General features: G+C 42.0%; 2 protein-coding genes across 11 annotated transcripts in view; one reads left to right on the forward strand and one right to left on the reverse strand.

The window, feature by feature from the left end:
- LOC139392812 (transcription intermediary factor 1-alpha-like) overlaps positions 1–5,660 on the reverse strand; it is a 40,032-nt gene extending 34,372 nt beyond the window's left edge. The window contains exon 1 of the mRNA XM_071141091.1: positions 5,630–5,660. The gene's annotated coding sequence lies outside the window, so the exon portion shown is untranslated. The remainder of the gene's footprint in view (positions 1–5,629) is intronic.
- Positions 5,661–6,404: 744 nt separating this feature from the next.
- The window catches only part of LOC139392811 (lysine-specific demethylase 5A-like), a 48,089-nt gene continuing 33,202 nt past the window's right edge, over positions 6,405–21,291 (forward strand). For 4 of the 10 annotated variants that reach the window (XM_071141077.1, XM_071141083.1, XM_071141078.1 and 1 more), the window contains exons 1-6: positions 6,405–8,780; positions 9,776–9,853; positions 10,469–10,591; positions 10,842–11,012; positions 13,043–13,219; positions 15,276–15,354. In XM_071141077.1, the coding sequence (XP_070997178.1) occupies positions 8,634–8,780; positions 9,776–9,853; positions 10,469–10,591; positions 10,842–11,012; positions 13,043–13,219; positions 15,276–15,354 (775 nt within the window). In that variant the 5' untranslated portion in view covers positions 6,405–8,633. Of the gene's footprint in view, positions 8,781–8,818; positions 8,958–9,775; positions 9,854–10,468; positions 10,592–10,841; positions 11,013–13,042; positions 13,220–15,275; positions 15,355–21,291 lie in introns of those variants that run through there. The other 6 variants (XM_071141081.1, XM_071141082.1, XM_071141087.1 and 3 more) reach the window with 3 other exon arrangements.

Here is a 21,291-nt window from a genome sequence, read left to right on the forward strand (position 1 = left end):
TTGTAGGCACTCCGCAGGTCCAGTTTGGTGAAGAACCAGCGAGAGAGGGTACTGATACTTCATGGTGATGTCATTTAGTCCACGGTAATCAATACAAGGGCGTAATCCTCCCTTCTTCTTGGCCACGAAGAAGAAACCAGCCGACGCAGGGGATGTGGACCTGCGGATGAAACCCTGTTGGAGCGCCTCGTGAATGTAGTCCTCCATGGCCTGTGTCTCAGCCACCGACAGAGAGTAGATGTGTTTGCACGGAGGTGTAGCACCGGAAAACAGGTCAATGGCACAGTCCCAGGGGCGATGTGGAGGGTGACAGGTATCGCGGGTCTTGGAGAATACCTCCAAGATGTTGGGCTGGAGGGCATCCACATTATTCTCATTTTTTATTTTTTTTTTTTTTTTTTTTGTGGATTTTACCCCTTTTTCTCCCCAATTTCGTGGTATCCAATTGTTGTAGTAGCTACTATCTTGTCTCATTGCTACAACTCCCGTACGGGCTCGGGAGTTGTAGTTGTGTCCTCCGATACACAACCCAACCAGCCGTACTGCTTCTTAACACAGCGCGCATCCAACCCGGAAGCCAGCCGCACCAATGTGTCGGAGGCTACACCGTGCACCTGGCAACCTTGGCTAGCGCGCACTGCGCCCGGCCCGCCACAGGAGTCGCTGGTGCGCGATGAGACAAGGAGATCCCTACCGACCAATCCCTCCCTAACCCGGACGACGCTAGGCCAATTGTGCGTCGCCCCACGGACCTCTCGGTCGCGGCCGGTTACGACAGAGCCTGGGCGCGAACCCAGGGACTCTGATGGCACAGCTGGCGCTGCAGTACAGCGCCCTTAACCACTGCGCCACCCGGGAGGCCATCCACAGGATTCTCAACCCACATGGAACCACAGGGGACAGGAAAGCAGGTCTTCCGGCATTCAGGTGAACAGTCAGTGATTCACATCCTCGACCATGAGATGGTAGGGTTATGGTGCTGAAGCCAAGGTATGCTGAGGATGATCTTGTGAACTGGTGCACTGGTGATGAAGAAGGGGATGTTTTCTTGGTGATTGGGCTCCATGGTGAAGGTGAGTAGTTGGGTGATGTGTGTGATGGTTCCGCATCCTAGAGGCCGACAGTAGAGACCTTGAACCGGAAAAGGAGAGGGAAATGGGTAGGTAGTAATATTGACAGAGGAGGCAAAGGTCTGATCCGTAAAGTTCCCCGCAACACCGGAATCCACTAAAGCTATAGATACGGGGCACGAGGGACAGTCAGCCAGAGTGATGGGTACTAAAAAGAGTCTAACAGGAAGAGCAGTAGATGGAATACTCACTTCTGGTCCAGTGGATGTAACATCATGTGACCATCCCTCTGCTCTAGTGGACCCCGGATTTTGAAGTATCGGACACTGCTGGTGCTTGTGCCTTCCCTGGCCACAGTACAGACAGAGCCCCAGCTGTATTCGTCTGCGTCATTCCGCCGCGGGAAGGCATGTGACCCCTACCTCCATGGGTTCAGGCTCTGATCCCGAACACTTGCCGAATGAGGGAGAGAAGTGATGGAGATGCCGATGCTCCCGGAGGAGCAATGAGTGCGTCCAGGGTGAGGTTGTCATCTCGGCAGACAAGTTTTGTCTGGACCTCCTCGCGCAGATCTCTTCTAAAGAATGCGCTTAGCGCTAGCTGATTCCATCCACTGGAAGCTGCTACTGTCCGGAAGGTAAGCGCATACTCAGCAGCCGTCTGATTCCCCTGCTGGATCTGAAGCAGACGCTCACCTCCCTCTCTGCCGGCAGGATGGTCGAAAATACATTTAAACAAAGCTATGAACCCCTCATAAGACTCGAGCTCCTCCTCTCCTCTCTCACAGACAGCCGGAGCCCATTCCAATACCCGCCCAGTCAACAGAGAAATAACCGTGGCAACCTTAGACCTCTCGGTGGTGGGAGCTTCCATCTGATGTGCGAAATAGAGGGAGCACTGAATGAGGAAGCCACGGCATTTGGATGGTGTCCCATTATATTTCTCCAGGAGGGATAGATGGGCATCGCTGACCTGAATGGGTTGCTGAATGGGCTGGTGTGCTGACTCGTTGGGTAGACTGGCTCTAGAATATACTCCTCTGTTGAGATCTTGTAGACTGCAGAGAACATCTTCTGAGTTGAGCCAGCATTTGTGAACGGCAGTTTTCAGTTCTTTGCACAGATTCTCGATTGGATTCAGGTCTGGACTTTGACTTGGCCATTCTAACACCTGGATATGTTTATTTTTGAACCATTCCATTGTAGATTTTGCTTTATGTTTTGGATCATTGTCTTGTTGGAAGACAAATCTCCGTCCCAGTCTCAGGTCTTTTGCAGACTCCATCAGGTTTTCTTCCAGAATGGAATGTATTTGGCTCCATCCATCTTCCCATCAATTTTAACCATCTTCCCTGTCTCTGCTGAAGAAAAGCAGGCCCAAACCATGATGCTGCCACCACCATGTTTGACAGTGGGGATGGTGTGTTCAGGGTGATGAGCTGTGTTGCTTTTACGCCAAACATAACGTTTTGCATTGTTGCCAAAAAAGTTCAATTTTGGTTTCATCTGACCAGAGCACCTTCTTCCACATGTTTGGTGTGTCTCCCAGGTGGCTTGTGGCAAACTTTAAACGACACGTTTTATGGATATCTTTAAGAAATGGCTTTCTTCTTGCCACTCTTCCATAAAGGCCAGATTTGTGCAATATACGACTGATTGTTGTCCTATGGACAGAGTCTCCCACCTCAGCTGTAGATCTCTGCAGTTCATCCAGAGTGATCATGGGCCTCTTGGCTGCATCTCTGATCAGTCTTCTCCTTGTATGAGCTGAAAGTTTAGAGGGACGGCCAGGTCTTGGTAGATTTGCAGTGGTCTGATACTCCTTCCATTTCAATATTATCGCTTGCACAGTGCTCCTTGGGATGTTTAAAGCTTGGGAAATCTTTTTGTATCCAAATCCGGCTTTAAACTTCTTCACAACAGTATCTCGGACCTGCCTGGTGTGTTCCTTGTTCTTCATGATGCTCTCTGCGCTTTTAACGGACCTCTGAGACTATCACAGTGCAGGTGCATTTATACGGAGACTTGATTACACACAGGTGGATTGTATTTATCATCATTAGTCATTTAGGTCAACATTGGATCATTCAGAGATCCTCACTGAACTTCTGGAGAGAGTTTGCTGCACTGAAAGTAAAGGGGCTGAATAATTTTGCACGCCCAATTTTTCAGTTTTTGATTTGTTAAAAAAGTTTGAAATATCCAATAAATGTCGTTCCACTTCATGATTGTGTCCCACTTGTTGTTGATTCTTCACAAAAAAATACAGTTTTATATCTTTATGTTTGAAGCCTGAAATGTGGCAAAAGGTCGCAAAGTTCAAGGGGGCCGAATACTTTCGCAAGGCACTGTATATATATATATATATATATATATATATATAACAAATAAATAAAAGACATGTCACCAGAGGTCTCTTCACATTCCCCAAGTCCAGTACAGACTATGGGAGGCGCACAGTACTACATAGAGCCACGGCTACTTGGAACTCTATTCCACATCAGATGACTGATGCAAGCAGCAGAATCAGATTTAAAAAACAGAAAAATACTCCTTATGGAACAGCGGGGACTGTGAAGAGACACATACGCATACACATGCTAACACGCACACTTTATACACATGTACACATGGATTTTGTATTGTAGATATGTGGTAGTAGAGTAGTGGCCTGAGAGCTCATACTTAACGTGTTGTGAAAAGTGTTATGAATTGTAATGTCATGTAATATTTTTAATTGTATATAACTGCCTTAATGTTGCTGGACCCCAGAAAGAGTACAAAATACAAATGTCCTAAGTGGAAATTCAACAAAGGTGTTTTTTGGATTGACTAAACGTGTGGTCCATTCCTTCCAGGTGGCAAAGCTGTTGCTGCTGCACAGGGCTAATAAGGAGCACAGTAATGTTTCAGACTACACTCCTCTCAGCCTGGCCCACTCAGGGGGCTGCATCAACATCCTCCTAAACGCTGGTGCTGAAATCAACTCCTGTGTGTACAGTATAATCACCCCTGTCCACATGTTATGTTTCATAGGGATGTGTATCTTTCCCTTTCAAGAAGATTTGATACATATCTACATACATGGGCTCTGATACGATACAGGAACGATTCGGGTTTGATTAGAGAAATGAATGATGCGATTCAGTTCGATGCAATATGACATGGTTTGATGCACTTACATTTGTTGCTTAAACACATTCATTTTCCATTCTAAAGTAATTGGATGGTATTGTAATCCATATCAAATAATCCATAGAAATTACATCACTTTTGTACATAGTCCCCCCATTTTAGGGGACCAAAAGTATTGGAACAAATTCGCTTATGCGTCTTAAAGTAGTCAAGCACTTAGTATTTGGTCCCATATTCCTAGCACTCAATGATTACATCAAGCTTGTGACTCTACAAGCTTGTTGGATGCATTTGCTGTTTGTTTTGGTTGATTTCAGATTATGTTGTGCTCAATAGAAATGAATGGTAAATAATGTATTTTAGGAAGGTAGATAGAAAGTAATTTGAACAAAAACATTTAGTGAAGTGGCGATTCGTATCATTTGAATCGATTTTCTGACCGACGCATGCTACATTTGGATCAGTTTGGGGTACTATTTATATCCTCATTTCTGAGTGCAATGTTTACATTAGGCAAAAAGCATCAACCATGGCTTTTATTACACCCCGTACAAGTTGGTGGCGGTAACAACAATTTGTATTGCTTTTTTATTGTGCTGTAACTAAAACTAAAAGATCTTCTGACATTTTACCCAGCTAGCAACGATGTCATATTGAAGGACTGCCCAGAATCGGCCCATTCTGTCTGCCAGAAATAAGTCGATCCTGCAGGTGTATCGCCAGAGTCCCCTCAGAAGTGTCCTGATGCAAATTCATATTATCCTTCAACCCCCCTGATAGTTGTAAACTAACAACCTGAAACAATTAACAAGTAGACATTTAGTCATTGCTCAGAATTATATTTTATACCAAAAAACAAAACAAGAAAAACAAGAAAAAAATTATATTATTACAATTTATACAACAAAATGCTTTGTAGGGAGTAGGGAACATAGCCCTGAACCACACAGCCACAACAGCAGTGTCCCCTTATACACACAAATACAATAAAAATAAAACATAAACTACAGCCTCAAATCACAGCAATTCATACAACAAATCACAGGGTAGGGAGCAGAGCACCATCTACAACAGAATACATATTCACTCAGATTGAAGTCACATGTCTGGATATGAGGGTTGTAAGTAAGCATTTCACTATAAGGTTTACTACACCTGTTGTATTCGGTGCACAATAAACTTTGATTTGAATTGATTTGATTGGTCACAGCTCTGAGATGGTCCAGACTAAAGGAGAGAGGAAATGTGAATAGTTTGGACTTTAGCGAGAAGCAAATGCCGAACTACACACACTGCTGGTTATAACACTGTAATAACTCACTCAGAGACGAGTTGCAGGTCTGAGCAATGAGACTGGAGAGGAATGGTATTCTGACTGAAATTACACTCACTCTCATACTGAAGGTAGACTCTAACAGTAATTACCTGTTGATGAGGAGCTCACAGAACTTGTAGTGGCCCTTGTCTGCAGCAATGGTGCACACGGTGTCTTGGGAGGTTTGGACAGGTGGCGTAAGCGCTCTTGTCCAGTAGCACATGCCCCATCTCAGTATAGCCATCTGACACAGCCTCCATGAGAGGAGTTTGACCAAACAGAGAGAACGTATGGGTCAGTGACATACTGCACCAAACAGTCTAACACCAAACATCATTCCTAATGTCTTTGACTCTAGCCCAGATAACATAACATGTCAGGTTCAGCCGATGATGGCTGCTCTCACCTTGATGCAGTGCTCCACGTTGGCAGGCCAGGGTCTGTGCTGTGTTACGTTTGGTCTCGATCTGAGTGTTGATGTCTGAGCCCATGTCCAGCAGCAGCTTGACCGCAGGGACGTGACCATTCATGGCAGCCATCAGAGGAGAGATACCCAGTGTCTTCTAGTCCTGAAAGGAAGCAAACACACAGTGAGATTGGAACAGACAAAGAGAGTAGGAAACATTAGGGATGTAACGATTCATGATAGGTATTGGTCCCCGGTTCAAATGTTTAAGATTTGAGTGCATCGGTCCCCAGGACCCCAAACTGATCCAAATGTACCAAATGTTATGAATCACCGGTTCAAATGACTTTCTTTCTACCTTCCTAAAATACATGATTTATCATCAATTTCTATTGGGCACAACATAAACTGAAAAACAAGCAAAACAAACAGCAAATGCATCTAACAAGTTTGCTGAGACAGACCAAAAAGCAAATGAATGAAACAAAGCCATATTATCGAAATCAAATACTCTGACGAGCACATGAACGCAGCATAACCACATGGGAAGGTGGTAATTACTCGTTGCAATTTGGATGCTTTCACACATGCTTTGAACTCGTTGAAACGCCGATTGGCTAATGGCCAACCAGCTGGTCAACCATAAACTACAAGAACAGTTATCAATCATTCTTGTCAAGAAAATACAGTGTGAAAAAATATATATGAATAGATTGCTTTTATAAATAATGTTTAGTTGTTACACTTAACTGCCGAAAAATATGTTATGGAGATAATTTCCTGATACTGCTTTTATTTCCTGATACAGTGCTAGAGGCGTCACTACAAACACTCTGGTTCGAATCCAGGCTGTATCACAACTGGCTGTGAATGGGAGTCCCATAGTGCGGCGCACAATTGGCTCAGCGTTGTCCCGGTTTATAAATAAATAAGAATTTGTTCTTAACTGACTTGCCTAGTTACATAAAAAACGTAGAGGCCATAATGGGAGAGAAGTCGGAGCTCATGCAGCGTTCCATTCAACTGGGAACTCGGGAATCTCCGACATCTGACCTCAGTGTGTTCAATACAACTTGCAATTCGGAAAAATGTGTTTCGAATTGGAAAATTTGTTTTGAACTGTCATCCAACTCGAAATTCCAAGTCGGAAACTTGGATCATCCTCGAGCTCCGAATTCTCCGAACTCAATATCCCTTACGTCACGATTTGACCTCTTTTCCCCCCCGAATCCGAGTGGTCTTGAAAGCGCGACTTGTGAGGATATTTTTCCCCCCACTTGGTTAAGAACGGAGTACCTTACAAAACTACAACAAATTTACCATAAATGTTGATGTACACATATCTGGAGACATGCTTTTGCATAGGGAAATAAGTAAAACCATGGTTCTAGTTTTATTGAAGCGGATGTGGAGGCGGAAGTGGAGGATTGGTACATGGTAGTGATATGGTCATTGCTAGCAAAAGAAAGGTGGATAGTATCTCAATATATACAATATTGGAAAGCCCAAAGTGTTGAGCAACATAGGCGTCTAATGAACAATTTTAGACGAAATGTTTATCCTGAAAAAAGGTATATTGTTCTAGAACTGTGCGAGCAAACTAAAGAAAGACCATGCGAAGTTTTTCGCCAGCAACTAGCAAGCAGTCACAGCACCGTGTGGCTAGGCTAAATTAGCTAGGAAGTATCGTCGTTTTTAATGACAACAGCAGCTAGAAGTACTCGAGTGACACGAAGCAGGATAACCGTATGCATGAGAATGGTTTCAATTAGCTTGTCTGGTTTATTGTGGAGCAAATAACGTCTGTTGCTGCATCGGGAAGGTCGACCCTTCAACTCCACGGATCCCCCTGTCTGTTGTAGCGACGAGCTAGCTAAGTTAACGTTCTCCTTCAAATGAATGGACGTCGGAGTGGACACGGTTTGATCAACAATGTGCGCTAATTGCTAGCTAACTGCCCTCGTTTCAATGTTGATGGTCATCAGCTTCTCGTCCGGGTGAAAGAGGATCGCACTCATTTAGGCTGGAAAACGACTCAAGAATGGCATAATTAGATTGGATAATCACTGAGGCGCAACTTTAAATGGATGATATTGCGAAATCTGGATGAAATAATACAATATCCTGGCACATGAAGATGTCACAACCGATGGATATTCAAAAGTGAAATCGCAAATAATGTGGATAATGTTTATTCGATGAATATGGAGCTTAGAATAGTTATAAATGCAATTTTTTTCGGCCGTTTTTATTTTGATGGGGGATCATATGTCCAGGGGAGCGATGGCGCTTTTGACTGATCTTGTCCTGCGCTCCAGGTAGTTCTCAGTTCTGCAGTTTACGTTGCTGCACAGGAGTGGTGGGGGTGGACGCCGCCCGGCTTGGCCCAGTAATTTCCTTAAAATGGAATAGGAATGAACATTTTATTTTTGATATTTTTACAGTTTTGTCTTTGAGACGTCAACTCAACAATATTGTCATGTCACCCAGCTGTTGGCATATCAAGAAATTGTCTTCATTGAAATGATTTTTTCATGATACTAAAACAATCATGAACATGAAGGAGAAGTTGCCGAAGCAACAATATGTGTGCTAATTGAAAGATGGCCTAATCATGGACTGATGTCACTCACAGATGTCAACATAATACATTTTTAACACAAGTACGATTGGCTTTTTAAAGAAAATTTAACAGTTGTGATTTCATCATGTCCGATTTTGCTGAATTCGTACCCCCTCCTGAGTGCCCAGTTTTTGAGCCGAGTTGGGAAGATTTTTCGGATCCACTAGGATTTATAAACAAGATTCGACCTATTGCAGAGAGAACTGGCATCTGCAAAATTCGACCGCCCGAGGTAACCTCACTGTTTCTGCTTTTGGAATATAACACATTGCTTCCATTTTAAGATTTACGCCTGCGTTGGTTTGTGCCCATGTCATCTACTTACAGTATTTTCGGCCTAGCCCGACGCACATTTTTAGTTGGGTAAGGCCGTTTTACTCGTTGAATGTTTCACTTGTGGAGGTCAAATGTGAGTCAAATTTCATGTTTGTTAATCATTTTATTTAAACAATGATTTTGGATGTTTTATATTTTGCCAAACAGTTAGAGTAAAGTCGTCTTTAAAACAGCGGCCTCTATTCCAGACTCCGGTCTATGACTCTTTGTTTTCTTTTTTTGGTGTTTCCTGGACTGATCGCAACTTACATTCGGAATATCAAGTAACGTTACACGAATTAGATGATGTCTAGATACATTTTTGAACTATTAACAATTTGAAATGAACTTCTAGGTGCTTTTCATTTGATGCCCTATATTTTCAAGTATTCATTACATCATGACTACAATATCAACAATATCCATGTATTTCTAATATTGCCCTTTTTTGTATTTTTCTCTCTTACTCTTATTTCCCACATGGAACCTTTTGCGTGATTAGGCTAACCCTCTTATATTTAGTCTATTTTGCACCAACTGAAACTTGACAGTTGCTTCTGGGAGGTTTTCTTTGATGCACTGTGCTCCAATATTATTTGTCTTTTGGGTATAAGGCTTTGACGCATTTAGACTACAGGGACTTAAATTATTTGTGTCATATCCAGTAATGTCGGATCGATTTGAAACGTTTTTATGTTTTATGTGTTTTTTAAAACATCTAATTTCCTGGGCCGACTCTTTCCTAATCTGTATCCACACATCCCTATATTTATGTGTGAATGGGATTTGAGGTGTTATGTTGACAAGTGTTTTCTTTTTTTATTGTTGCTTTTACTTCCTCATTACTTCATTGTATGAAAATCTGAACCAAAGTTGTTAATTTGGTTTCAATTGTAATCTTCTGTCTGTTAGGACTGGGCACCCCCTTTCGCCTGCGACGTACGCAACTTCCGCTTCACTCCCAGAGTCCAGAGACTCAATGAATTGGAGGTAAGTATACTGTACCTAGTTACAACACTGTGAAGGCTATGTTGGAAATACAGTTATGTGGCCTGTTTGTAGTTATTATAAGGTATAGGCCTAAATAGAGGTATTGCCTAAGTAAGTAGTCAATTCAGCTGAGTTTGTCAGTCATTCACTGATGTATGTTATTTAACCATATGTTATTATGTCTTTTAATAAAGATGTAGAGGTCTATGAATACTCATGTTTTTTTGTGAAGAGGTAGCCTATACGTTGTTGTGGCTGGACAGTGCAGATCTTATGTGCATTGACTGCAGCTGTCATCACATTTTGGGGGCAGCACTCTTGAATACAATGACTGAGTTAACAGCGCTGGCTGAATGGGTGGTAGGCCTAGGCCTGCTTTAGGAAGGGTTTTTATGGTCAGAAAAGTTGTAGCATAGCCTACATTAAGAGTTTAAAGGATATTACTCACTGGAATGTGTAGGCTTTGTCTTTTACTTTGATTTCTCATAGGATTCAGCACCCAAAGAGACCTCTTTATACTCCTGTTTATGGTGGAGTGTGCCAGATTTTTCATTTGAATTGACTTTCATGTGTTTGTGTACCCTTCCCTTCCCTCACCTCTCCCATTGCTTTCAGGCCCTCACTCGAGTCAAGCTCAACTTCCTGGATCAGATTGCCAAGTTCTGGGAGCTGCAGGGGTCCAGGCTGCGCTTCCCTCATGTGGAGAGGAAGATCCTTGATCTGTACCAGCTCAGCAAGGTAAGACCGGAGTCAGACCATTAACCTGAACAGTATATTGTTTTTTATAAACATGCAGGGTGGTGTTTGTAAGTATACTGTAATTTATTTATACCTGAGGAGTAAGTAGTTTGTTTTGGATTTTGTTTTAGGACAACAACGAGGTGCTAAGTGCTGGTGTACATTTGAATGTCTCCTTAGTTTTCTGAAAATATGCTTTTTGTGTATGAGTCAACCACAACCATCTTACTAAAAAAACATTATATTTCAGATTGTCTCCTCCGAGGGAGGCTTTGGAACAGTGTGTAAGGAGAAGAGATGGTCCAAGGTGGCCAGCAGGATGGGTTTCCCCCCGGGGAAAGGTATGGGCTCTCTGCTGCGGTCCCACTTTGAGAGGATCCTCTACCCCTATGAGCTCTTCCAGTCTGGAGCAACGCTCACTGTAAGCACTTATTGGCCGACACATGCACACAATAACATTTAGGCTAGGTGTCTGTGGAGTCTGAGAAATGTTTATGTGATGTCAATAGAGGTAGTGAATTGCTTCAGCCTTCTTTTGGCAAGTGTTAGGTGTGGATCATCATAGGTTTGTGCTGTGTATTCACACGTTTACATACTCACAACTCATGTCAATACCCTGTCATGTGGTTCTTTCCCTTTGTGCTTTGTCATCCTACAGCCACATTTGTAACAGTGTTCTGAACAGAGGAGGCTGGTGGGAAGAGCTATAGGAGGACAGGCTCATTGTAATGGCTGGGATAGACTCAATCCAGCCATTACAATGAGCCCGTCCTCTTATAGTTCCTCCCACCAGCCTCTTCTGGTTCTGTATCACAACATGTAAGGGATAATCAACGAGGGGCAATGCGTTCTATGGAAAATAATGAACGATGTGGAAGGTGGTTTCCACAACGTGCTAGTGGAATGGAACTAACCTTCTACGGAGTTGCATTTTTTTTCCAGAGAACAGAGCCTCGAGTTGATTATCCCTTTCATACCTTGGCTATAATTTAACACCTTTGTAGCTAGAAATGTGTCCAACATCCACTGGAATAGCTAGCAAGTTTACTAGATAGCTACAGTACTTGCCTTTGCTAACCAATCAGACTTGCTAGTTTAGCTAACCAAACCATCAGTCCTAGCTTGCCATTATGAAAATCAAATTCAATAATGTTTTTCATTAGAATTTTGCTTTCAAAAGAAGCTCAAACAGAACGAATTATAGCCATTGAATGCTACCGTGCAGATATACCATGTGTTAGAGAGAATTATACAACGGGTGAGCCTATTGCTGATTGGTTAAATGCGCATTCCAGCCAGTGTCTATTCCACAAGTTTCCACCAGCTAAATCTATTATGTTAAAATGCCTATTTACTCTGTTCCGTCTGTCTGCGCAATCCACTTTCTCATCAGCCCAGCCAGGAAAATTATAAACTTGATCTCCACTATAACAAGCATCTAGATATTCTCACATTTCTTTTAGACTAACATTTAGTTTTCAACAGCGAAGATTAGTATAAACTTTGCTGTCTGTCTCTCAGACATTTGTGATATTGTTGCAATATTCAAATTGGATCTCCAACTGTCCCATAGTAATGAACGTGTGGGAGTCAGGACGAGACAGAGGCAGGCAGCGTTTCTCATTCAGTTGAAATCATGAATCAGCTGGCATCATTTTTATGGATATATACAAAGAAATGTCAATTGACAAAAGGTAAAACAAAGTGCAGCTAGTTTGCAGTCTTTACAGCTTCAGTGTTTGAAGTGATTGTGTTGGCTTGCTCAACAGTGTGCTGACGAGAGCACAGTTTATATGCCAGGTGAAATCGCACCTCATTGTTTGACGTGACTAAGTTAGCAAGCACGGGATAAGAACTTTGCCAGCCAGTAAGGCAATCGAACGTTTTGAACAAACAAAAAGACTGAACGACTGGGTCGCGTATCTAGCATCTGAACCAATAGAATGCATGACCAGCCGGCTTGGGTAGCAACCCTAGATTTTATGTCGGGACTATATCTTGTAGAATGATTAAATAGTATGAATAAATTAATCAAAATAATGTTTTTAATTCAAATATGTCAGTCATTATTTGAATATGTAACCTGTTGTATAAAAGTGATAATGCCCTTGAAGCCGGTGTTTGGAGGATATATTGGCACGGTTTGTCTTCCCTTGGGCCTAACAACACCCATTCCAATATATCCTCCAATACTGGGTTATCGGGCATTATCACTTAAATAATGCATGCTCTATAATGCCAATCAGAAATGTGTATTCAACAATGCCATGGTATAAATGTTACTACTCCCTGCTCTATTCAACCACTCCAAGAAGCTAGCAACCAACACCTTACATCTGCAACAGTAAAACCTACCATACCACCACCTTGTTGTGAAGTGGGTTTGTAGGTGTTCTCCTGCCTCTGTTGTGGTCTTTTACCTCTGCTCCCTACCTTCTCTGTCCCCCTCAGGGTATCCACCGTCTGTACGAGGAGGGAGATGATGGAGAGGAGCAGGACGAGGGCATGGGGGAAGAGGAGGATGAAGAGGACAGAGAGAGGGACAGCCTTAGTGATGGGACTCCGAACAAGGACTGCCCGCTCCCTGAGCGACGCTCTCGCCGTCTGAAGTCTGAGGTCGGTGATGAGGTGATCACCGGAGACTGTTTTTATATTTCATTTTATCACTTTCATTTTGATTTCACATGGTGATTTACTAAAAATATCTGCCTTTTTACTCTTCTGTTTTTCTCATTAACAAGAGGGCCTTTGCAGCCTGTGTGCTGGCTCTGGACTCATTAGCTACATTCTCAATAGCCAGAGAGCCTTAGCCTTGCGTGCGCTCTGTCTGCGCAAAGTGCCCATAACATCAAGAGATTTTCTCTCTCTCTCTCTCTCTCTTGGCAAATCTGCTCGTCACCCTGTGTCATGGGGTCATGTGGTTACTGTAAGGGCTTGTAAATTGTATTTGTCACAAGTGCCGAATACAACAGGTGTCGTGAAATGCTTACTGACAAGCCCTTAACCAACAGTGCAGTTCTACAAAAAAAGTGTTTAACTATTTACAAAAATAACTGAAGTAAAAAATATATATAAATAATAATAATTAAGGATCAACCATAAAATAACAGTAGCGAGGCTATATACAGGACATACCGGTACAGAGTTTCCTTAGCCAACAAGACGCGTAACGAATAGCAAAATTACTAGCCTATGTCAAACTGATATCCCCGTAGTAGAAAAGTTTACCTATTCTATTGGTCAGCTTGTCGAGAAAGAAATAGCCTATCCAAACTGACTTTGGGACAGTAGGTCTAGGCTACATAGAAAACTTTAAAAAGCAATTAGTCTGATGCAACAGGTTAGAAAATGTAGCTTAATATTGATAAACTATTTCTTCACATTACATACTATTTTTTCACATAAGCGCAGCAATGTGTAGCAGTCTATGCGCAAATAATGCAATTGGTGAGAACACGGCTGTCAAAAGGGCACATGCGAGTGGTTTCATGTGACAGAGATGAAAATATCCATTAGAAATGTAGAAAGAGGACAGATCTAAAATGATTGTTCCTTTGGCTATTGGACAATGAAATAAAGGTGATATAAAATAATTGCCTTTGTGGATATGGTCTGATTTTTGCTCGACTACTTTTAAGCAAGTTAAGACGTGCCTCATGTATTAAAACGTTCAGGTTTCAAACAATTATGCATACGGTCTCAAGTTCATTGCAAAGTAGTGTGTGTGATGCGCTGATGAAACCTGTCTACCGTTGCCTATGCATTTGCTGTTTGAGATACTGTTGCAGCAGCTCTTGTGCTGTCTTGACAGATTTTCTGCTTTAAAGGCTCTGTATCTGTACGCGTGTGATGAATAAGATACGGAACGAATATACTGTACGCGTGCCAATTTAATTCCATAACAGTATGCAAATTCACCTATAGACCGCTAAGCACTATTTCACAATGTGATTATTTTCTTATTATCCAAGAAAATTTGCCACAGGCAATTTTATTTTTCTGCGTTTAAAAAAAACCTTTATTCGCCAGAAGCCGGCTACTACCAGTTAACGGAGACCCTGCTAGAGTTAGTCCAGAGTTAACTTACTGTATTACTGCTGCTGTTTTAATTATTTGTTACTTTTTTATTTTCTGCTTATCTATTTTGTTTACATTATTTTATTCTCAAAGCATTGTTGGTTAAGGGCTTGTAAGTAACAATTTCACTAAGGTAACCTGTTGTAGTTGGTGCATGTGACAAATAAAATACAGTTTTGTTTGTATTTTGGCATAAAGACATCCAAATGACATACAATATACAGCCTACAGAGGTATCGCCATGGATTCATTGATTATCCAAGCCCAATATCACATTACTATTGTTGGCTACCTTTTAAATGAACAGCAACCCAGCTTCTGCCCCTTCATGTCCTAGATTCCCTTAGCTGCAGTCAGTGGAACTCTCGACGGGGTCAGTGGCTGATGTTTGTCGATCCTGTTGGAATGACAAACTGTTTCCTGGACATCTCTCCAGGACTCTGCATCTGAAATAGCACCCTATTCCCTATATATTACACTACTTTTGACCGTGCCTGCATAAGGCTCTGGTCAATAGTAGTGCTCAATATAGGGGAAAGGGTGACATTTTGGACTTGTCCCAGGAACGTTCCTTGATGTTGTATTATGTTTTTGTCTCCTCTCCTAGCGGGAAATCAAAGAGCCCAAGACCCTGCATATCTTTGGCAGTGTTCCCAAGATGGTTGGGTTAGAGATTGTACCAGCTGGTAAGGAACTTAGCTAGTATTTATTTGACTTCACTTACTCGGAGCAGATGCTGCAACGACAAGTAAGTGTTCAGGGATTTTTCTACTTTTGAAACTGTTGGGCAGCCCGCCTCAACATTTTTTCGGGACGCTTAAGTCCAAACTTTTTATTTATTATTTTTTGGATAATTTGTAAATGCGTTTTCGGAATGTTAAAATACTTTCAGTGTAAACTTAAACCAGATATAAAGTATGTAGGAAATATAATGGCACTATACAGTGCATTCGGAAAGTATTCAGACTAGAGGTCGATTTTAGCCTATTTTAAAAAAGGTATTTTTGTTATTTTTATATTTTTAACAACATTATTTAACGAGGCAAGTCAGTTAAGAACTCATTCTTATTTTCAATGACGGCCTAGGAACGGTAGGTTAACTGCCTCGTTCAGGGGCAGAATGACAGATTTTTACCTTGTCAGCTCGGGGGATTCAATCTTGCAACCTTACCGTTAACTAGTCCAACGCTCTAACCACCTGATTACATTGCATTCCACGAGGAGCCTGCCTGTTAGGCAAATGCAGTAAGAAGCCAAGGTAAGTTGTTAGCTAGCATTAAACTTATCTTATAAAATCAATCACTAGTTATAACTACACATGGTTGATGATATTACTAGTTTGTCTAGCGTGTCCTGCGTTGCATATAATCGATGCTGTGCGCATTCGCGAAAAAGGACTGTCGTTGCTCCAACAAGTACCTAACCATAAACATAAACGCCTTTCTTAAAATCAATACACAGGTACAGTGCCTTGCGAAAGTATTCGGCCCCCTTGAACTTTGCGACCTTTTGCCACATTTCAGGCTTCAAACATAAAGACATAAAACTGTATTTTTTTGTGAAGAATCAACAACAAGTGGGACACAATCATGAAGTGGAACGACATTTATTGGATATTTCAAACTTTTTTAACAAATCAAAAACTGAAAAATTGGGCGTGCAAAATTATTCAGCCCCCTTAAGTTAATACTTTGTAGCGCCACCTTTTGCTGCGATTACAGCTGTAAGTCGCTTGGGGTATGTCTCTATCAGTTTTGCACATTGAGAGACTGAAATTTTTTCCCATTCCTCCTTGCAAAACAGCTCGAGCTCAGTGAGGTTGGATGGAGAGCATTTGTGAACAGCAGTTTTCAGTTCTTTCCACAGATTCTCGATTGGATTCAGGTCTGGACTTTGACTTGGCCATTCTAACACCTGGATATGTTTATTTTTGAACCATTCCATTGTAGATTTTGCTTTATGTTTTGGATCATTGTCTTGTTGGAAGACAAATCTCCGTCCCAGTCTCAGGTCTTTTGCAGACTCCATCAGGTTTTCTTCCAGAATGGTCCTGTATTTGGCTCCATCCATCTTCCCATCAATTTTAACCATCTTCCCTGTCCCTGCTGAAGAAAAGCAGGCCCAAACCATGATGCTGCCACCACCATGTTTGACAGTGGGGATGGTGTGTTCAGCTGTGTTGCTTTTACGCCAAACATAACGTTTTGCATTGTTGCCCAAAAGTTCCATTTTGGTTTCATCTGACCAGAGCACCTTCTTCCACATGTTTGGTGTGTCTCCCAGGTGGCTTGTGGCAAACTTTAAACAACACTTTTTATGGATATCTTTAAGAAATGGTTTTCTTCTTGCCACTCTTCCATAAAGGCCAGATTTGTGCAATATACGACTGATTGTTGTCCTATGGACAGAGTCTCCCACCTCAGCTGTAGATCTCTGCAGTTCATCTAGAGTGATCATGGGCCTCTTGGCTGCATCTCTGATCAGTCTTCTCCTTGTATGAGCTGAAAGTTTAGAGGGACGGCCAAGTCTTGGTAGATTTGTAGTGGTCTGATACTCCTTCCATTTCAATATTATCGCTTGCACAGTGCTCCTTGGGATGTTTAAAGCTTGGGAAATCTTTTTGTATCCAAATCCGGCTTTAAACTTCTTCACAACAGTATCTCGGACCTGCCTGGTGTGTTCCTTGTTCTTCATGATGCTCTCTGCGCTTTTAACGGACCTCTGAGACTATCACAGTGCAGGTGCATTTATACGGAGACTTGATTACACACAGGTGGATTGTATTTATCATCATTAGTCATTTAGGTCAACATTGGATCATTCAGAGATCCTCACTGAACTTCTGGAGAGAGTTTGCTGCACTGAAAGTAAAGGGGCTGAATAATTTTGCACGCCCAATTTTTCAGTTTTTGATTTGTTAAAAAAGTTTGAAATATCCAATAAATGTCGTTCCACTTCATGATTGTGTCCCACTTGTTGTTGATTCTTCACAAAAAAATACAGTTATATATCTTTGTTTGAAGCTTGAAATGTGGCAAAAGGTCGCAAAGTTCAAGGGGGCCGAATACTTTCGCAAGGCACTGTATATATTTTTAAACCTGCATATTTAGCTAAAAGAAAGGTTAGCAGGCAATCTTAACCAGGTGGAATTGTGTCACTTCTCTTGCGTTCATTGCATGCAGAGTCAGGGTATATGCAACAGTTTGGGCCGCCTGGCTCATTGCGAACTAATTTGCCAGAATTTTACGTAATTATGACATAACATTGAAGGTTGTGCAATGTAACAGCAGTATTTAGACTTTAGATCCCTTCCGTTAGATAAAATATGGAACGGTTCCGTATTTCACTGAAAGAATAAACGTTTTGTTTTCGAAATGATAGTTTCTGTATTTGACCACATTAATGACCTAAGGCTCGTATTTCTGTGTGTTATTATTATCATTAAGTCTATGATTTGATAGAGTAGTCTGACTGAGCGATGGTAGGCACCAGCAGGCTCGTAAGCATTCATTCAAACAGCACTTTTGTGCCTTTTGCCAGCTGCTCTTCTTAATGCTTCAAGTATTGCACTGTTTATGACTTCAAGCCTATCAATTCCCGAGATTAGGCTGGTGTAACCGATGTGAAATAACTAGCTAGTTAGCGGAGTGCGCGCTAATAGCGTTTCAAACGTCACTCGCTCTGAGACTTGGAGTAGTTGTTCCCCTTGCTCTGTATGGGTAACGCTGCTTCGAGGGTGGCTGTTGTCGTTGTGTTCCTGGTTTGAGCCCAGGTAGCGGCGAGGAGAGGGATGGAAGCTATACTGTTACACTGGCAATACTAAAGTGCCTATAAGAACATCCAATAGTCAAAGGTATATGAAATACAAATGGTATAGAGAGAAATAGTCCTTAATTCCTATAATAACTACAACCTAAAACTTCTTACCTGGGAATATTGAAGACTCATGTTAAGGAACCACCAGCTTTCATATGTTCTCATGTTCTGAGCAAGGAACTGAAACGTTAGCTTTCTTACATAGCACATATTGCACTTTTACTTTGTTCTTCTTTACTTTCTTTCTTCGTTTTTGCATTATTTAAACCAAATTTGAACATGTTTCATTATTTGAGGCTAAATTGATTTTATTGATGTATTTATTATGTTAAAGTGTTCATTCAGTGTTGTTGTAATTGTCATTATTACAAATAAATATTAAAAAGAAATCAGCCGATTAATCGGTATCGGCTTTTTTTTGGGGTCCTCCAATAATCGGTATCGGCGTTGAAAAATCATAATCGGTCGACCTTTAATTCAGACACTTCACTTTTTCCATATTTTGTTACGTTTCAGCCTTATTATAAAATGTATGAAAAATAAAACCTTGAGGAACTATAAAAATAAAACATTGAGGAACTATAAAAATAATACCCATAATGACAAAGCGAAAACAGGTTTTTAGAAATGTTTGCTTATTTATACAATTTTTAAAACATACGTTATTTACATAAGTATTCAGACCCTTTGCTATGAGACTTGACATTGAGCTCCTGTTTCCATTTATCATCCTTGATGTTTCTACAACTTGATTGGAGTCCACCTGTGGTAAATTTCATTGATTGGACAATACCTGGAAAGGCACACACCGGTCTGTATAAGGCCCACAGTTGATGGTACACAATTGGCATACTTGAGTAAAAGAAAAATTACTCAAGTAAAAGTGGAAGTTATCAAGTAAAATACAACTTGAGTAAATGTTTAAAAGTGTATGTTTTTAAGTATACTTAAGTATCAAAAGTAAATATAATTGCTAAAATATACTTAAGTATGAAAAGCATAAATCATTTCAAATTCTTTATATTAAGCAAACCAGACGGCACTATTTTCGTTTGAATTTACGGATAACCAGGAGCACACTCCAACACTAATTTACAAACAAAGCATTTGTTTTTAGTGAGTCTGACAGATCAGAGGCAGTAGGGATGACCAGGGAGGTTCTCTTGATAAGTGTGTGATTTGGACCATTTTCCTGTCCTGCTAAGCATTCCAAATGTAACGGGTACTTTTGGGTGTCAGGGAAAATCTAAGTAAAAAGTACATTTTCTTTTGGGATGTAGTAAAGTAAAACTAATCAAATATCAAAAAAAATAAGGGGAAATATGCTCAAAAAAATAAGGGGAACACTTAAACAACACAATGTAACTCCAAGTCAATCACACTTCTGTGAAATCAAACTGTCCACTTAGGAAGCAACTCTGATTGACAATACATTTCACATGCTGTTGTGCAAATGGCAAAGACAATAGGTGGAAATTATAGGCAATTAGCAAGACACCCCCAATAAAGGAGTGGTTCTGCAGGTGGAGACCACAGACCACTTCTCAGTTCCTATGCTTCCTGGCTGATGTTTTGGTCACTTTTGAATGCTGGCGGTGCTTTCACTCTAGTGGTAGCATGAGACGGAGTCTACAACCCACACAAGTGGCTCAGGTAGTGCAGCTCATCCAGGATGACACATCAATGCGAGCTGTGGCAAGAAGGTTTGCTGTGTCTGTCAGCGTAGTGTCCAGAGCATGGAGGCGCTACCAGGAGACAGGCCAGTACATCAGGAGACGTGGAGGAGGCCATAGGAGGGCAACAACCCAGCAGCAGGACTGCTACCTCCGCCTTTGTGCAAGGAGGAGCAGGAGGAGCACTGCCAGAGCCCTGCAAAATGACCTCCAGCAGGCCACAAATGTGCATGTGTCTGCTCAAACGGTCAGAAACAGACTCCATGAGGGTGGTATGAGGGCCCGACGTCCACACCGTGCAGGACGTTTGGCATTTGCCAGAGAACACCAAGATTGGCAAATTCGCCACTGGCGCCCTGTGCTCTTCACAGATGAAAGCAGGTTCACACTGAGCACATGTAACAGACGTGACCGAGTCTGGAGACGCCGTGGAGAACGTTCTGCTGCCTGCAACATCCTCCAGCATGACCGGTTTGGCGGTGGGTCAGTCATGGTGTGTGGTGGCATTTCTTTGGGGGGCTGCACAGCCCTCCATGTGCTCGCCAGAGGTAGCCTGACTGCCATTAGGTACCGAGATGAGATCCTCAGACCCCTTGTGAGACCATATGCTGGTGCGGTTGGCCCTGGGTTCCTCCTAATGCAAGACAATGCTAGACCTCATGTGGCTGGAGTGTGTCAGCAGTTCCTGCAAGAGGAAGGCATTGATGCTATGGACTGGCACGCCCGTTCCCCAGACCTGAATCAAATTGAGCACATCTGGGACATCATGTCTCGCTCCATCCACCAACGCCACGTTGCACCACAGACTGTCCAGGAGTTGGCGGATGCTTTAGTCCCGGTCTGGGAGGAGATCCCTCAGGAGACCATCCGCCACCTCATCAGGAGCATGCCCAGGCGTTGTAGGGAGGTCATACAGGCACGTGGAGGCCACACACACTACTAGGCCTCATTTTGACTTGTTTTAAGGACATTACATCAAAGTTGGATCAGCCTGTAGGGTGGTTTTCCACTTTAATTTTGAGTGTGACTCCAAATCCAGTCCTCCATGGGTTGATACATTTGATTTCCATTGATCATTTCTGTGTGATTTTGTTGTCAGCACATTCAACTATGTGAAGAAAAGTATTTAATAAG

The sequence above is a fragment of the Oncorhynchus clarkii genome, chromosome 33, assembly GCF_045791955.1.
Source record: "Oncorhynchus clarkii lewisi isolate Uvic-CL-2024 chromosome 33, UVic_Ocla_1.0, whole genome shotgun sequence".
NCBI lineage: Eukaryota > Metazoa > Chordata > Actinopteri > Salmoniformes > Salmonidae > Oncorhynchus > Oncorhynchus clarkii.